The 15,652-nt window shown below is 38.0% G+C and overlaps 1 protein-coding gene across 1 annotated transcript in view; it reads left to right on the plus strand.

The window, feature by feature from the left end:
* The window catches only part of NELL2 (neural EGFL like 2), a gene marked incomplete at both ends in the record, with an annotated part of 62,766 nt that overhangs the window by 8,479 nt on the left and 38,635 nt on the right, over positions 1 to 15,652 (plus strand). The window contains 6 exons of the mRNA XM_010166760.1: positions 6,616 to 6,789; positions 6,895 to 6,991; positions 11,038 to 11,110; positions 11,285 to 11,367; positions 12,438 to 12,566; positions 13,828 to 13,930. Of these exons, the coding sequence (XP_010165062.1) occupies positions 6,616 to 6,789; positions 6,895 to 6,991; positions 11,038 to 11,110; positions 11,285 to 11,367; positions 12,438 to 12,566; positions 13,828 to 13,930 (659 nt within the window). The remainder of the gene's footprint in view (positions 1 to 6,615; positions 6,790 to 6,894; positions 6,992 to 11,037; positions 11,111 to 11,284; positions 11,368 to 12,437; positions 12,567 to 13,827; positions 13,931 to 15,652) is intronic.

The raw sequence follows: 15,652 nt of genomic DNA on the forward strand, positions 1-15,652 counted from the left end.
AAACAACATGGGATGAACTGACTTCAACCCCTATTCCTCATCCCCCTGTGCCGCTGGAGAGGGTGGAGGTAGAAAAATCAGGAGTAAAGTTAAGCCTGGAGAGAAGGGAGGATTGGGGGAAAGCTGTTTTTAAGATTTAGTTTTAGTTCTCATTACCCTACTCTGATAAATTAAACTGATTTCCCCGAGTCAATTCTGTTTTGCTTGAGATGGTAATTGGTGAGTTATCTCTCCCCGTCCTTATCTCAAGTCTTTCATTATATTTTCACTTCTCTGTTCAGCTGAGGAGAGGAGTGATAAAGTGGCTTTGGTTGACCATGGCTGGATGCTAGGTGCCCATCAACCACACCACACTGAACTTTTGCTAGACCAAGCCAGCACTTTTTGGGAGAATAGCTCCCCTTGGTTTTTTTGAGGAGTTTGGTGGGACATCAGCTCTTGCTTCTAGCTCCTGCTGAGCCCATGTAAGCACTGTGGGAAGGCTGACTGGGAGCCTTGCTATGTCATCAGCAGTGATATTAGAGGGTCCAGGGTATCTTGCTCCTGTGGTGACCAGGGGCTCTTGGATCATAGCGCTAAACTCAGCAGAAGCTATGCAGACTCTGCAAGATTTTTGCCTCCCTCATATGGGGGCATAGCTGAGCCCACTGTCTGAGATGAGCAGAGAGATCTCAGGTGAGAGGCAAGTTCTTGCCTTCAAAGCCAGCAAAGTCTTCCAGTTTACAACAGCCCCACTGAAGTCAGATGAGGGGCTGCAAGAGGTTGATAGAAACAAGATCTTACTGATCTATATTTTTCTCCCACATGCTTTATTAATTTGAGTTGGGTACAGACGTGGTGTCTCTCTACCCTTCCAACCATCTCTTGCCTGGCTGTTCTCTCCCATGCACATCCCAATGTGGAGGATGTTCCTCACTGCATGTCCCAGCATGTGGCTCTCTCCTGTGCACATCAGGAATGCATCTTCCTCCTCTCCAGCTGTTCTCCCTAGCTATACAGTGCAATGAGCAGTCGTGCTGGAACAAAGCTGAAATGAGTGACCTTTTTTGCTGTAGAAGAAAATAAACAGCAGAAGAGATGTAAATGCCAGAATGATCAGCTGGCTGGAGTACTTAAGAGGCATTTTCCTCACATTGTTAATCTCTGCTCTGCCTGATTTGGAGCAGGGACTTGATCTGACACAAGTGTCCTGAGGATTGACATTCTCTTTTTGCCCCACTTCCCCCCCCTTCTCCCCCCCCTCCCCCCAGTACAGTAAAAGTCTTCACTGGCAGTGCCTGCAATTCTGCGTAATTGTTAGCATCTTCCTTGGCATGCTTTTGTCTCCTGCAATTAGCACCCTTGCAGATCCTGCCAGGGCATGGTTTGTGGGGTAGCATTGGCCAGAGACTGTTCCCAACAGGCAGTATGGAAAAAACCACCCATTGCAGGGAAAAAGTGGGAGCAAGCACCCATATGGATGTGGGCTGTAGTGGAGTACCACTGTTAGTATTTGTTTTCATGGCCAGGGATTTGGGCTTGCTGAGTTTGTTTATTAGTGTAGGCATAGGACTTGAGATCAATTTACTGAATTTAGGTTGCTCTTGTACCTGACTTACTCTTTTTGATTGATTAATTTTGTGAAATGGAGAGAGCCTCATCAAGTCAACCTGAGGGACTGGTTTACTGTCCCATTGTTTGTGCACTCTGCTTCAGTATTGGAAATACCCTCTTCTAATTTTGACCTTTCTTCACTTGGGATCTCTGCTTTCAAATAGGTAATAGCTGCGACATTAAAAAGTATTTGAGGAAGTCTTTCAGAGAGTCTTGGATTTGCTCGCTGTGTCTCTCATTTTAACAAGCATTTCATCCTGGACCCTACAAACCTTACTGTGAGAATGTTTGTTTCTATCAAAAGATTTTATTTTAGTGAATGGATCAGCATTTTTGAACAAGAATATCCTATATCAGAAAACTCTTATCTGGCTTTAAGGGACAGAAACTAACTTGGTGGCTTTCCTACCCATTGTGCACTTGCACTAACTGCTACCACCTAATCCAGAAAAGTAAAGACCACTTTTTTTTTTTAAAAAAAATTTATCACTTCCTGGCAAAACCACCAGTCATCTTGTACCTAGGTAGAGCTCTAGACAGACAGGAAAAAGGACAAAGTCAGTAAGGCCAAGCAGTAGTGTAAGTTAGAGGTGAGGACTAGGTTTTTACAGGTATAGTGCAGTTGCTACTTGGCATTTAGAATCAATCTGGGAATATTTTGATGCCATATTGTTCTAGGGGATGCACCAAGCAGTAAAAACTCATAATTAATGTTTCAGAACACTTTGTGTTGCTTCCAAATAGAAAAATAAGGCTCACGTTCCTGACTGCCTAGTCATCATACCATGTAAAATAGCAAGTAATGCATTGCTCAATATGGTGACTGTGCAGTGTGAATTGCTTTTACATCTTCATAATCTACACCCAGCAGAATTGCTTACTGCTGTTGTAGCCATAGTTTGCAATGAATAAGGTCTACTGAGTAGGAGCTCTTCTTTTTTTTTGTGTAGTTATATCTGACAAAAAAAGCCAGAACTTCTGTACCAAAAATCTTCAGATAAAGATTTTCGTAAGTGACGGAGATAAGAACATACTTAATCCATACAAAGGATAATTTAAGTACATACTCCTTTTTAATTTTATTGTTTTTCCTTTTCTTAGTGTAGATCAAAGAGACATGAAGAACTCTTTCTAACACTATACCTACAAATGTGAGTAGTAAAATTTTTAAAAAGAGCAACACTCTAATAAATTCATAAGCAGCAAGCATGATATCTTGCCTTTAGCTTCTAAAATATTTGCCTACATGCTGTAAATTGAAGTTGAAATTATTAGTTGCCTGCAGTAAGAGTGGGCAGCTACAGTGTGCATTTGCTGTATGAGCAGTGCTGCCAAATGAACAAGTGAGCCATCAAAGACTTGAAGTTACGAACACTGGCTTTTAGCTGGAAGGGCCATACCTCCCTTTTCTCAGAAACTGCTACTATGTACACCAGGACCACCTGGTGTTTCACCTCCTAAATCTGTAGCTTTTTCCTGTACAACCTGACTTGTCCTTGCAGTCTTCCCCCATGCTGGTTTGTCACAGTCTGAAGAGCAGGTCCTGCACAGGCTCATGCAGACCACATGACCTTTTCTGGGATGGGCAGTTGCAGCTCTGCAGCTGAGCAGATCTTCTGACTCTCAACTCTTACCTGGCAGTTACGATGGATTGGTGCTGAACAACAGAGAAAACATTATTGTTTTCTGTCTCAAATTCCTCTGGGGCATTTAAGACAGATTTCTTCCTCTTACGAAGATAGACAGCCTTAGTCAGTACATAAGGGATCACTGTCTGGCTGGTTTCCAAGCAGAGCAACTCATTTTATGTTGGCCTTGGCTGTTGCCTTTGTAGTAATTGTGCATGCACAGAGTGATCTGCAGAGATGTAACAACCTTTTTTGAGGTTGGCGTTTTCTTCTCTGTATGTCAAACATAGTAACCCTAAGCACGTATCATCTCCTGACTAAGTTAAATCCATTTGACCCAAAGCATGTGTGGTTTTTTGGAGGTTAAAATCTAGTAGACTAGTATTGATTAAACAACCACAGAGCATGGATGTTTGTAAAGGAGGAAGCAGGTTCTGCTGTTGTACTGCGTTTCTCATTGTGGTTTGTTTTTCACTCCAAGAGCTGTTTGCCTTTTGCAGCATAGAAGAATGCCTAGTAGCTGTTGTGGGAAGCAGTAGTGACCTCAGCAATGGGAATTCTGGAGCTGACACTCTCCCTGTGATGGCTGGGCTGGTGTGGACAAGAAACCAGTAACTTAGGTGGTGAGGTTGCCCTGAAACTTTTCAGTAATGAGGTTCTTGGTTAAGAGAAGACTGCAGTATGATGCAGCTATTGTTTCCTTTGAGAATAAGTCCTTTAGGAACCCTCTTTTCTCTCTCAAAAGATTAGTAATCCTGAACATACAGAGAAGTGTAGAGTATTTTTGTCACAATAAATGATTTTTTTTAAAATCCAGGTGTATTTGTTAATACTTAGCTTACTTTCTCAAAGGCTTTTCCAAACCTTTGGAAAGCAGGTACCCAAGCGCTAGTCTCACAAATGACACAAGAAGCCTCACTGTGGACAGACTTTGCATTTCCATCCATACCTGTTTGTCAATTCTGAGGCTTGTCCTGTCTTCTGAAGCTCATGAGACTGAGCAAGAGCCACTTACGTCCAGGCAGTTAAACAAATCTAGAAAAATGGCATAGCAAACACAGTATTTTGTGGAAAAAAACTGAAGTGAAAGTCATTAACTTTCACTTCTGTGTGTTTCAGTGTCACGGTATTAGTTCAAGCTAAAGGGAATATTGTTCTGGCTGTTATTCCACTTACTTTTCTAATTGTGTCTCCTGCTGCCTCTACAGATTATTAGTAAACCATAAATTATTCTCCTAATAATTCTCCTAATGGCTATTATTTTCTTTATCATTTTGATGCACATTTTCTCTAACAATCATCAAGCCTTTAGAAGGTAGATGTGTTTGTTAGTTTACCAAAGGGAAGAACAAGAGATTGCCTGTAGATCTCGAAACAGTGCGTTAATCACAGCTAAAATGAAACATCAAGTGTCCACAATTTTTGCACAGCTTTGTGTGGGAGGATTTCCTTGCTTATTGCAGCATTGTTGAATGTCATCATCCTCTCTCAGCAGTTCTTAATTCCTGAATTTTTTACAGCAATGTTTTCTTTTTATTGGGAATATGTTTCATTCTTGGAGATTTCATTATCTAACCTGTGTAAGGGGCAACATGAGTGTTCATTTTATACCTTCTGTACTGACTGTATGTCTATTGTTTTAGTTTGTTCCCTGCTTGCCTGCATCTCTGTGTGCTGGCATCAGTTCTGCCATTGACTTTGAAGAGAGTAGGAACTGGCTGTTGGCTGTACCAGGAGATAATGTTTCAACATATCCATCCCTTTCTTTTTCCAGATTGCATCTGCAGCTGGGTAGAGACAGTTAAAAGTTGCTGGAGAAGTACAGTTCCATAATGTTCCCCTTCTCTGTTAGGTTGAGAGTGACCTTATTTTTATCCTTGAAGCTTGAGTTATGAATGAGGTTATTAAGTTGACTGATGTGCTGCCACTGTTGCCCAATTTTTTTCCAGCCAGGCCTTCAATTAGTTTACACTTCTTGCCAATGCAAAAATTATTTTTGGGCAATGGGGAGGTAAATTATCTCAGATTATAAAATTTATTGCTGACTCTAGTTAACTGCTTTGTTAATACGGGGGAGGAAGAAGAAATTGCCCTTTACCAATTTTGCAAAAGGATAATTGTTTTTGTGCTGTTGCTAGGCACGTTCCACTGTGAAACAGCCTGAAGGAAGGAGAGATGTACCAGTGACCCCAACCTTCTCCTAGGAATAATGATTGTACAAGATGGTTTTGATTTGGTCTCATCTTCAGTCTTGAAAACTGCAATCATTGTCTTGTCTGTTCTTTAATATAGATAGCCTGTTAAAGTAAACAACATCATCCTAAAACATGTGTGCACTCAGATTACAAACCACTGTCGTGCCTGATTGCAGATGTAGCAGGAAAAATAGGCAAAACTGAATTGTCCATTCTCCCACTTGTGCATCTCACCACATACTATGTTATTTTCCTTGCTATTTAGCTGTAGGTTGCATATGATTTTTAGAGAATCCCCATTTCTGTTTTCTTTCCTCTTTTAAAAGCATTTTAGGGAGAGACTTTAAAATGAGAAACTTAGGAGACAAATGGTTTGTCAAGCTTGTTCGCACAAGAGGTCTGATATTCAAGAAATAGGCCTGTCTGACTAAGTACCAAGTTTGGTTGTGGGGTGCTTTTTACATTGATCTGCTGAAATTTCATCAGCAAACCTTGTGTTTGCAATCTGCAAATCTGGTATATGGGACAGTTATATTGGTGCAGCTGCAATGCTGCTTTATCACCATGTATATACATACGTGTGTATATATAAATATACACGCACCAGAAATATGCATACTTATTTAACAAAGCAAATATGTATACATACATAAATTGTTCTGAAGAGTTAGAGCTTATTGATTTTGTGTTTCTTTGGAGAAATTTCCTTACAAAAAATGAAAGGAGATGTTAACAGTACATCTGAAAGCAAACAAAGCCGTGTCCAGTCTCAGTTCTTGCTTACTTCCCTGGTTGCTAATGGCTAAAGATGTTCCTATTGCAACACTTGGTGTTGTCTTTCCTGCATTCATGCCTTCAGAGTGTCCTTACTGTGCTTTCAAGATATGGGGCATTTATTCATAATAGGGTAATTATATTTCCAATCAGATCATGTTATGGAAAATAGTGTTAATAGAGTGGGAAAAAATACTTGGCTTGGAATCTTGTGTACTTACATGAAAGTTGGAACCTATTATGTCTTATTGAGGAGAAGGATGCATTGCAAATTTGGAAAGTGTCTACTTCGATCTTTGTATCTTCTTACTTGTCTTTCCCCCTCTTTTAAATAGTTCCTGTATGATAATGAGAAATTGTATTATGTAAAATGTTGCTGTGCTGGTCAGAATGGTTCATGACACAGTCATGCATTTATGGTGCAGGTACCTGGAGCTGGAAAGCAGCGGTCATCGAAATGAAATCAGGTTGCATTATCGTTCAGGCAGTCATCGCTCCCACACAGAAGTATTCCCATACATTTTGGCAGATGATAAATGGCACAAGCTTTCCCTAGCGATCAGTGCCTCTCACTTGATTTTACATGTGGACTGCAATAGGTAAGCAAAGAGTATTGTTTTATAAGAAGTTGTTACATTTGGAACATTCCAGCTCTAAGTAAATGAAATGATAACTTGGGACTTTATTTTTCCCTTTCTTTTCAGAATTTATGAAAGAGTTGTGGAGAAGCCCTTCATGGACTTACCTTTAGGTACAACCTTTTGGCTGGGACAGAGGAATAATGCACATGGTTATTTTAAGGTATGCATTCTCTGTAAGGAAGAGAGTGAACTTAAATAAAAATTATTAAGGGATTGGAGCATCTTCCATACGAGGAGAAGTTGAGAGAGCTTGGATTGTTCCGCCTAGAGAAGAGAAGTCTCAGGGAGCATCTAATCAATGTGTATAAATAACTGAATGGGAGGGAATGAATATGAGAGATCTAGACTCTTCTCAGTAGTGCCCACTGACAGGCCAAGAAGCAATGGCCAAAAACTGAAACACCTGCAATGCCATATGAACGTAAGAAAATAGTTCTGTTGTGAGGTTGGTCAGAGGAAGACTGCTGTGGATGTATTCAAAAGCCATTTGGCCACAGTCCTGGGCAGCCTGCTGCGGCTGAACTCAGGAGATGTCAACCAGTCTGTGCTTCTGTAATCATTATACAGTTCTTAGGACCACGATGTGTTGTGTATCAGCATATCTGATGCGGGGAGCTGTGTTTCCATCAAACTGGACTTCACTAAATAAAGTTGCAGAGACAGATGCATAGGGCTCAGTGTCACCAAATGACACAGCCGACAGAAGTGTAGGACAGGGAAAGGTAAATGGCCAAGTGCAACAGAGTGCCAGGAAATGAATAGAGAGTAAATGGTCAGATTATCGTCTGGTTTATAGCTAGATGCATTTTTTTGTCCGTCCCAGAACACTACAGTCTAAGGAACTCCAATTTCAGTGCCTCTGTAGGATTTAGATTTCATCACAATATCTTCTCAGCTCAGAAATTAATGAGATGACTAGCATTAATGAAGAGATTGCTTTTCCCCCTAGAGGAAGAACATGCTTTGTACATGCTTTTTGCTTACTACTGCTGCTTTAACATATGTATGTATAGCATGTGCCTGGTGTATAGCAAGACTGAAGAACTGAATGCTATGTTGAACTGGAGTGTAAATTTTGATTTCTCTGAGACCATTAGGTAGCACTCATTGGTCACAGCTGCTATCTGTGGTTTGGTCTCAGTCTTCTCTAGAGCTGCTTTAACAAATGATGGCATCCCTGCGGATGCCTTCCACACTACAGTCCCATTTTCCTCCCTGTAGGCATCTTTTTACTTGAGCTGCAAAATAGAATTGATGTTTATCACAGACCAAATCACTTTGTAAAATATGGCCTGCTAAATCTTTTTCTTCAGCATAAACCACTTTGACTATGGTTTTTACAGCAAGTTCTGTGCTTTTTTGCTAAAATCAGGTTTTGGGTGTTGAAATACTGTTTGCTATACTTAAATACTAATTTATATCCTTTTTGTGTGTTAAGGATGGAGGTCCAGTGGGGCATTCAGATGTGAAAACTGAAGTATGACTTTGTTTTTAGTCTTCAATTCAATATGCATTTCCTTTTACTCCAAAAGGCTAAGACAGTGTCTGCTAAACAAACTGCAAAATTATATTTCTGGTTTAAATAAACAGTTGACTCCAAGAATAAAATCAGAAAATATTAATGCATTGCTTAAACTTATCTCAGATACACTTTATTAATTCTACGTGCTTATAATTAATACTTCTTAAAATATTCCTTTTATTTTTTGTGCCTTCTCAGTTTTTGACTTGATTATATTCTGCTTTTTACCAAATCATAGTCACTGTGAGGAAGCTCATTAGGTGGAGAAAAAGAAATACTCCAGTAATCGGCTGTGGGTTTTTGTTTGTTTCTTTCTTTTAAAGAAAGGTAAAATTAAACAAAATACATGGAGAATTTTGCTTAAAGTGCAAATATAAACCAGCTTAACAGAAATATAGAAATGGATAGCTGTTAAGAGCATCAATATAGCCAGAATATACTGTGCTAAGTGATTTCTCCAGCATATCACTGTTGAAACTCCATCTAAAAATGTGACACCGTTGTATGGGAGATTCATCAGTTTAGAATATGAAGACTTGTGATGTTTCTTGGTGTTTTGGGGAGCCTATGTTTTCACATACTCACTGGGGGACAACTCCTACTGATCTGATTTGAGAGGTCCAGGTGCTTAGCTGTTTCTGAAAATCAGGTTGCTTTGAGTGGACTAATTGGTTTGTCCAGAGGGGTCAAGGTATTCAAAATCATTAGTCACTCTGAAAAAGATTTTGTTTGTCTGTATTTGATTTTGAACCTAATATTGTTGCACTAAACCAATGTCCCAGTAGGCATATTCACATTGTATTTGTATGTTTGTACCTGTTTCACTTTAAAGTCTGAAATCCGAGAGAGCAATTCTGGCAATCCCATTTCTGGTACCCTGTAACTTCTCTCAGTACCTACTGTCCAGTGGTGTGTTAATTTTAACCCTAGGTTCTTTAGGAGCCTGTGAAAAGCTTCTCACGTACTGTCAGGAAGTCCTGACTTGGAAGCCCAGGTGGACTGCATGCCACAGCTCCCTGTTGTTACTTTCTGAGAATGAGAAGGAACCTGAATTCCTGGCAAGTGGCGGAGTGAGCTCATCTCACAGCTGATATATGATTAATAAAGCTCTTTAAATAGTTGGAGGAGCTTTACTGTTGGTTAATAGCAAAATGATTTGAATACTTGCCTGTGTTGAGTGAAGAACATTTTAAATTTGAATGGGTTGGACCCTGCCATTCCTCCTTTTCATGAAAATGCCTGTGCTGGTTTTGGCAAGTGGCTGTGTCATGCTTAAAGTTGCCAGCTGGGGTTAAGCCATTACAATGCCATAACTCGAGTTGACATGTGTTTGAACCTGGAGGAGGAAGGAAGGGAGGAGTAATAATAACAGTAATAATAACTTTTTGGTGTGCTCTTGAAAGAGGTCTTTGCTCCTGACTTCCAGAACACTTGCTGTGGGAAGTCCTGACATGGAGCTCTGTCTCAAGCACACCTATTTTTTTCACTGTTAGCTAATTGTTGCAGCTCATTGTGCAGCATGAGGGAGCATCCAGTTGTCCTGGATTGTAGCTTTGTTGTTAAGGGAGAAAGGTAGGCATGGCACTTAAGTATCCTCTTAGTTGCCTTCCAGTGACAGCTTCTCTTCTCTGTAGGTCACTGAGGTTGTTAAGTCACCCTGCATCATTCACTTAAGGTCAAAATTCTGGTTCTTTGACTTTGCAACATCTGTATTGAATGCCCTGTGTATGTGGATGGAACGTGGACTTTTGCATTTAGATTGTATTGTCTTAGTGTCATGAAACATTCTCTTCATAAGCATGTTGTAATTATTTTGCCTTTCCTCCTAAGAAGGAATTTTGGAGATACAGGGAAGGAGTCACAGATGAATGGGACATCTGGAGAGAATGTGATAATGCGAAGTGCTGGCTCACTTTGAAATTGATGTTTGGCCTTTGCTTTTGGAGGGCAGCAAAATGGCTGCTAATTGTCTCAATGACTAAGGACACGTGTAAATTCTGCCTGCAAGCATGGAATCTATTCTTGTGGGTGAAACTGGCCCTTTCCAGATGGCATAGTTGGATTTCAGGCTAAACTTCCCCTTTCCCTAAGTTCTTGCCAACGTGCGACTATGTAACAGACTTGCAGTTTCTTGGCATTCTGAACACTTTATGAAAAGATCCCCATCGAAATCATAAAAGGTTTGCATGAATGTGTTTTTCCTGACTCAAGTTTCTTTAATCTTCACTTCTATTTGACAGTTATAGCTTAGTGAAAAATTAGCATTTTATTTAAAAGAGTGTTTCAAAGTAACTGAAACTGCAACTGTTTTCCAAATTACTTTTAAAGGTCATTTTCAAGCTTTTCTGCAATGGCTAACTAAAAATAACAATGAATTCAAAACAACCAAACTCTTGCCACATAATTGCATCTTGACATTTAATCTTATGTCTTTAAAAATGATTTGCTTCTTATGTCTTTAAAAATGATTCATTATGTCTGTATTCATACAGCTATCTATTTTACTTTCTCTTTATTCTTCTATCACTGCATTGGGTGCAGGTAAGAAACTGTGTATTCATAGGTATTGTTTTTATCAGGCAGTTTTTCTGTTTGGGCTTTAATATTTTGCATGATGAATGGAAAACATAATTTTGACAGGTAAAAATAATGTATCTTTTTTTTTTCTCTCCACTTACACATAGGGTATAATGCAAGATGTGCAATTACTTGTCATGCCTCAAGGATTTATTTCTCAATGCCCAGATCTTAATCGCAGTAAGTCTATTAATTCTTATACCATAAAATGAAAAGTGTGCTTTGTACCTACTTTCTGTCCTACAAGCTTTCTTAAAACATAGAGTTTCAGTGTATTGGTTGTCAACTTTGACATGATTGAACCTATTGTGAATACATGGGGTTTTTTATTAATACATGTATTTTGTTTTCTAGCATGCCCAACTTGTAATGACTTCCATGGACTTGTGCAGAAAATTATGGAACTACAAGACATTTTAGCGAAAACATCAGCTAAGGTAACATTTACTCGAAGTCATGGCATGGGAGAAATGAGGATTCTAAGGCCTTAATTGCTGTCTTTTTAGATTATTTGTGCATGTGTGGGGATATGCACATGGGTGTGTGCAGAACATCCCTGCATGGTATGTTTATCTGTTTGTATTTATATATCTGTACCTAGTGTCCATACATACAAATTCCCAGTTCAGAGAGCTTTCTTGTGTTTTAATATTTTTGTAGAATCGTGTCTTTTAATAGTAAACAGAATCCAAATCCCTAAGCAAGGAAAGAACTCATAGATACTCAAGCTCTATCTGTTAGGCCAACAAGTCAATAAACCTAGAATGAAATAGCTTACTGTGCTTACTACAGCAAGACTTATGGGTCCAAGACTTTTCTAGATCTGAGCTGCCAAAGGAATGTTCAGACAAAATATATGCAAGACAAGGAATTAAAAATCCAAAGCAGCATTTTCTTCCCTTTTTTTTTTCTTCTTTTCTTTTTTTCTCTAGAATATCACACCAAAAGCATTCATGTCTGCTGGTGAACATAGATTAGTCTTCTGATTTTAAACATCTGTGCTTTAGATGTCTGCAGGAATGCTGTCACCTAGCTGATTTGATACACAAGTGTTAAAACTGCCTTGATTGTGGAGAAACAATTGCTAACATGTTGGTTTTGAGATTTATGTCCAATTTTGCCTCTCAGATTCAGCTTTTTTGTGCGTAACCTAGTATCTGCAAGTAGTTTATGTAGTGTAAGATTCTTGGTCAGTTCACACATAGAAAGATGAGAAATCAGGGGGCATACACATCTTGACCTACTCCCCTTTTTTCATGATGTCCCTGATGTTAGAGAAAGCTGAAATGCATTGTGTCTTATTTCTTAATTTCCATCTGCAAATGATTGATGGTTTAATCATATTGTATTTGACAATAAGTATTTTATTATCTTTGGCTACATTTTCCTACATGTATTCTCTCATCTGCATGCTTGATGATGAAGGGGGACAGTTTCAATCATGTTTATACTAATATGGAAACCACTTACAAATGAATTCTTTTTTTTTTGTGAACTGTAAATACAGTTGTCCCAAGCTGAGCAGAGGATGAACAAGTTGGATCAGTGCTACTGTGAAAGGACTTGCACAATGAAAGGCACAACTTACAGAGAGTTTGAATCCTGGACGGATGGCTGTAAGAACTGCACTTGCATGGTATGGCTACAGTTTGAGTGGAGACTCAAGAACTCCAGGGTTTCCTCTGATTACAGTTTTATTGAGGCAAATAATGAGAAAACTTCCAGGTGTATGCTAGGTAGTAACAACAAACGGCTAGAAAACCTGTTCAAAATCTAAGGAATAGTATCAATAAATGCATTTTCCTTTTGTTTCAGTGGTACCAGAATGTGTAGCTCTCCTATATTTCATGTCACCAAAGGCAGATGCTATGCAGTATACTTAGCTGTCATGTTATTTCCATGCTCTGAGTTGCAAATGGTTTCTCTGGATAATTAATTTTATCACTTTTTATCACTATAAACACAGCCTTTTTCTTAGCAAATGATTTAACAGATCCCTTGTGCCTGAATACATTCAGTTGCCTTTGGTTACATCTCAGTAAGTCATAAAGAGTAAAATGTCAGGGTCATATGCATGCTCTGCTATATCACAAATGAAAGAGGTTTGTTAGGTGAATGGAAGATTCTCAAAGATACCACAGCTCCAGAAGCAATTTCAAGTATCCTCTCAGATATCAAACCATGGCATCTTTGTTATTGTCCATTCATTTAAAACTCATTAATTCCATTTGAACTCATTAAATGCCTAATCCAAGGGCCATCAGAAATTGGTGAAAAGGCTGTTGTTGTCTGTACTGCACCTTAGATTGATTTACTGCTATCTATAATTTGCTAAATGGTTCTCCTTAATCTTAGCGTGATTTTGATCTTTTTATTTCTGGAGGGATGTGTTAGTTTTGCTTTTAGAGTTTTGTGGTTGACAAGAAGACGACAGTTCATGGTATTAAATCTGTCTGATAGCTATTTAAAATGCTTTGAATTTAGTGTTAAATGCATTACTTATTTTTGTCTCAGGTTTTTCTTGCAGCTATGATATTATTACCTTTTAGAAATGTATTGTTTCTAATGTAAAAATCAGAAGGTAGAGTATTGTTTTTGAGGTTGTTACTTCACCCTAATCTGTCAGTTTACTGTTGATTGGCAGAATGTTTTAGCTCCAAATAGATTTGCCTCTTAAAAAAAATCTCAGATCATTACAATCTGAAAGAACACATTATACGTGTCTGGAAGGTATAGTTTCTCTTCTTGTAGTTATTAAAAGAACCAAGTTAAAATGTCTTTTTGGGCATTGTTAGAGAGTTCATTGAATTTAAAAATAGATTCTAAGTTCCTGTGTTTGAGAACATCTCTGCTCTTTCTAAATGTAACTTCCAGTTAAGCACCTTTTATTCTTCTAGAATGGTACTGTGCAATGTGAGGCTTTGATTTGTCCCCTCTCTGACTGCCCGCTTAACTCCGCCCTGACGTATGTGGATGGCAAGTGCTGCAAAGAATGTCAATGTAAGTTTTACTGCAGAACTTCCTTCTAATGAATATTTTGAAAACTGTAAAGAAAATGAACCTTTCTGTAAACTTGTCAGTGAAAAAACTGGTCAGAGAATGAAACATTAGGGTTAAGGAATGAGGGAATTTAGACTACCCTGAAATATTCTTGGAAACTGATAACCAGAACGTTTTTATTTTTCAGTTGCAGGTATTTTTTATTTTTATTTTTTCAAATATAGATATTTCTTATCAATGTTTAAAAAGAAAAGGTTATTTTAAAAAACTTTTTGCAGACTTCCATAATTTGTCTTTTAGACCAAACTCCTAGAAGTTCAAGAATTATTGCCTGTTGTTTGTTTTGACCAGTGTTTCTAACACCTTTATCACAAGAAGAATGTACTTTTAACCTTATGTTGTAGGGCTAGAAATGGAGGTTCAGATTTATGGTTCTTCATCTGTAATTAAGGGAAGAGAAAATTCATACTGGACTCAAGAGACCAGCAAAAAGCAGACAGCTAGAAATGTTCTTTCATAAAAGGTCAGGTAGAATTATACAGGAAACTGGATGGAGGTAATTTAATATTGTCAGTTAAGATAGGTGATTACCATTTGGTTTTATAGAATTTTTGTTTAGTTTCAAATAAGGCCATAGAAGAGGAATTTTAGGTTAATAACTTTCTAGATGGATTATATATAATATTTCAGGTTGATTATGTACATGTATCAGATATGTGATGGTTATTTATTTTAGGCTACAGTGGAATCCATTCTTGAAATTCAGCATGAGATTCACACATTTCTTTATTCTGTAAATGTTGAGACTTTTCTGTGTAGCTTCATTACTCTTCTGCTGTATAAAACTTCTTACAGGGTATAGGGTAATATATAACTGGTTAATATGACATGTTGTAAGATAAAATTCAGGAAGACATTTTGTACTCCATTGGTCTTGCTCACACAGGAGTTTCATAATATTTAATTGTGTTAGAAGTTACACAAACTATCCCATTTTATGAGACCTTATTAATTTACTGAAGTAGATTAATTCTAATTGAGAGAAAATGAGAATTCAAATACCTTTTTTTTAAACCAGCTACACAGAATTTCCATGCATATTAGATGGCTCGGGGAACTGATAAGTCAGGGATGTGAGATGTGAGTTCAATTTGAATCTTTGACCATGTTGGCAGAGTTTGAAAACCTGATCCTCTGAAGTGTTTTGTGATATATTGCCTGTGAATTGACTTGGGAATTCTCCATCCAGATATTAATGGAGAAATGCTCACATCATAGAACTTCTTATGAAGTTATTTTTCTTGGGAGTCTTGATAAAGGTTAAGAAAAGTGAATGGACATATGGACATTAACCTTATCATACAGCATTACTACTTCTCCTTCCAATTAAGATACAGTTCTTGTACAGGATACTCTGAAGTTTACTCTGATATTGCCTTTTTTATAATATTATCAAAAGCCTTTTAGCTTCCAGTGTTGTTAATTTGATACCAATACATAATGCAACTTGTAACTAACATAACTCTCTTAACAAACTACCAGAAAATTATTAGATCAAAAATAATAATTTCTTTTGAAAAATTATTCCTAATTACATCTAGTTTATTTAAAGTGCCATTTAAAAGAATCAAACAACTTTTTAAGTGGCCAGCTCCCTGGAACAAAGGACAGAGAGTGTAAATTTGAGTCACATTGACAAGGTAGCTAAATTCCAGTGAAAGA

The sequence above is a fragment of the Antrostomus carolinensis genome, unplaced genomic scaffold (assembly GCF_000700745.2).
Source record: "Antrostomus carolinensis isolate BGI_N321 unplaced genomic scaffold, ASM70074v2 scaffold14034, whole genome shotgun sequence".
NCBI lineage: Eukaryota > Metazoa > Chordata > Aves > Caprimulgiformes > Caprimulgidae > Antrostomus > Antrostomus carolinensis.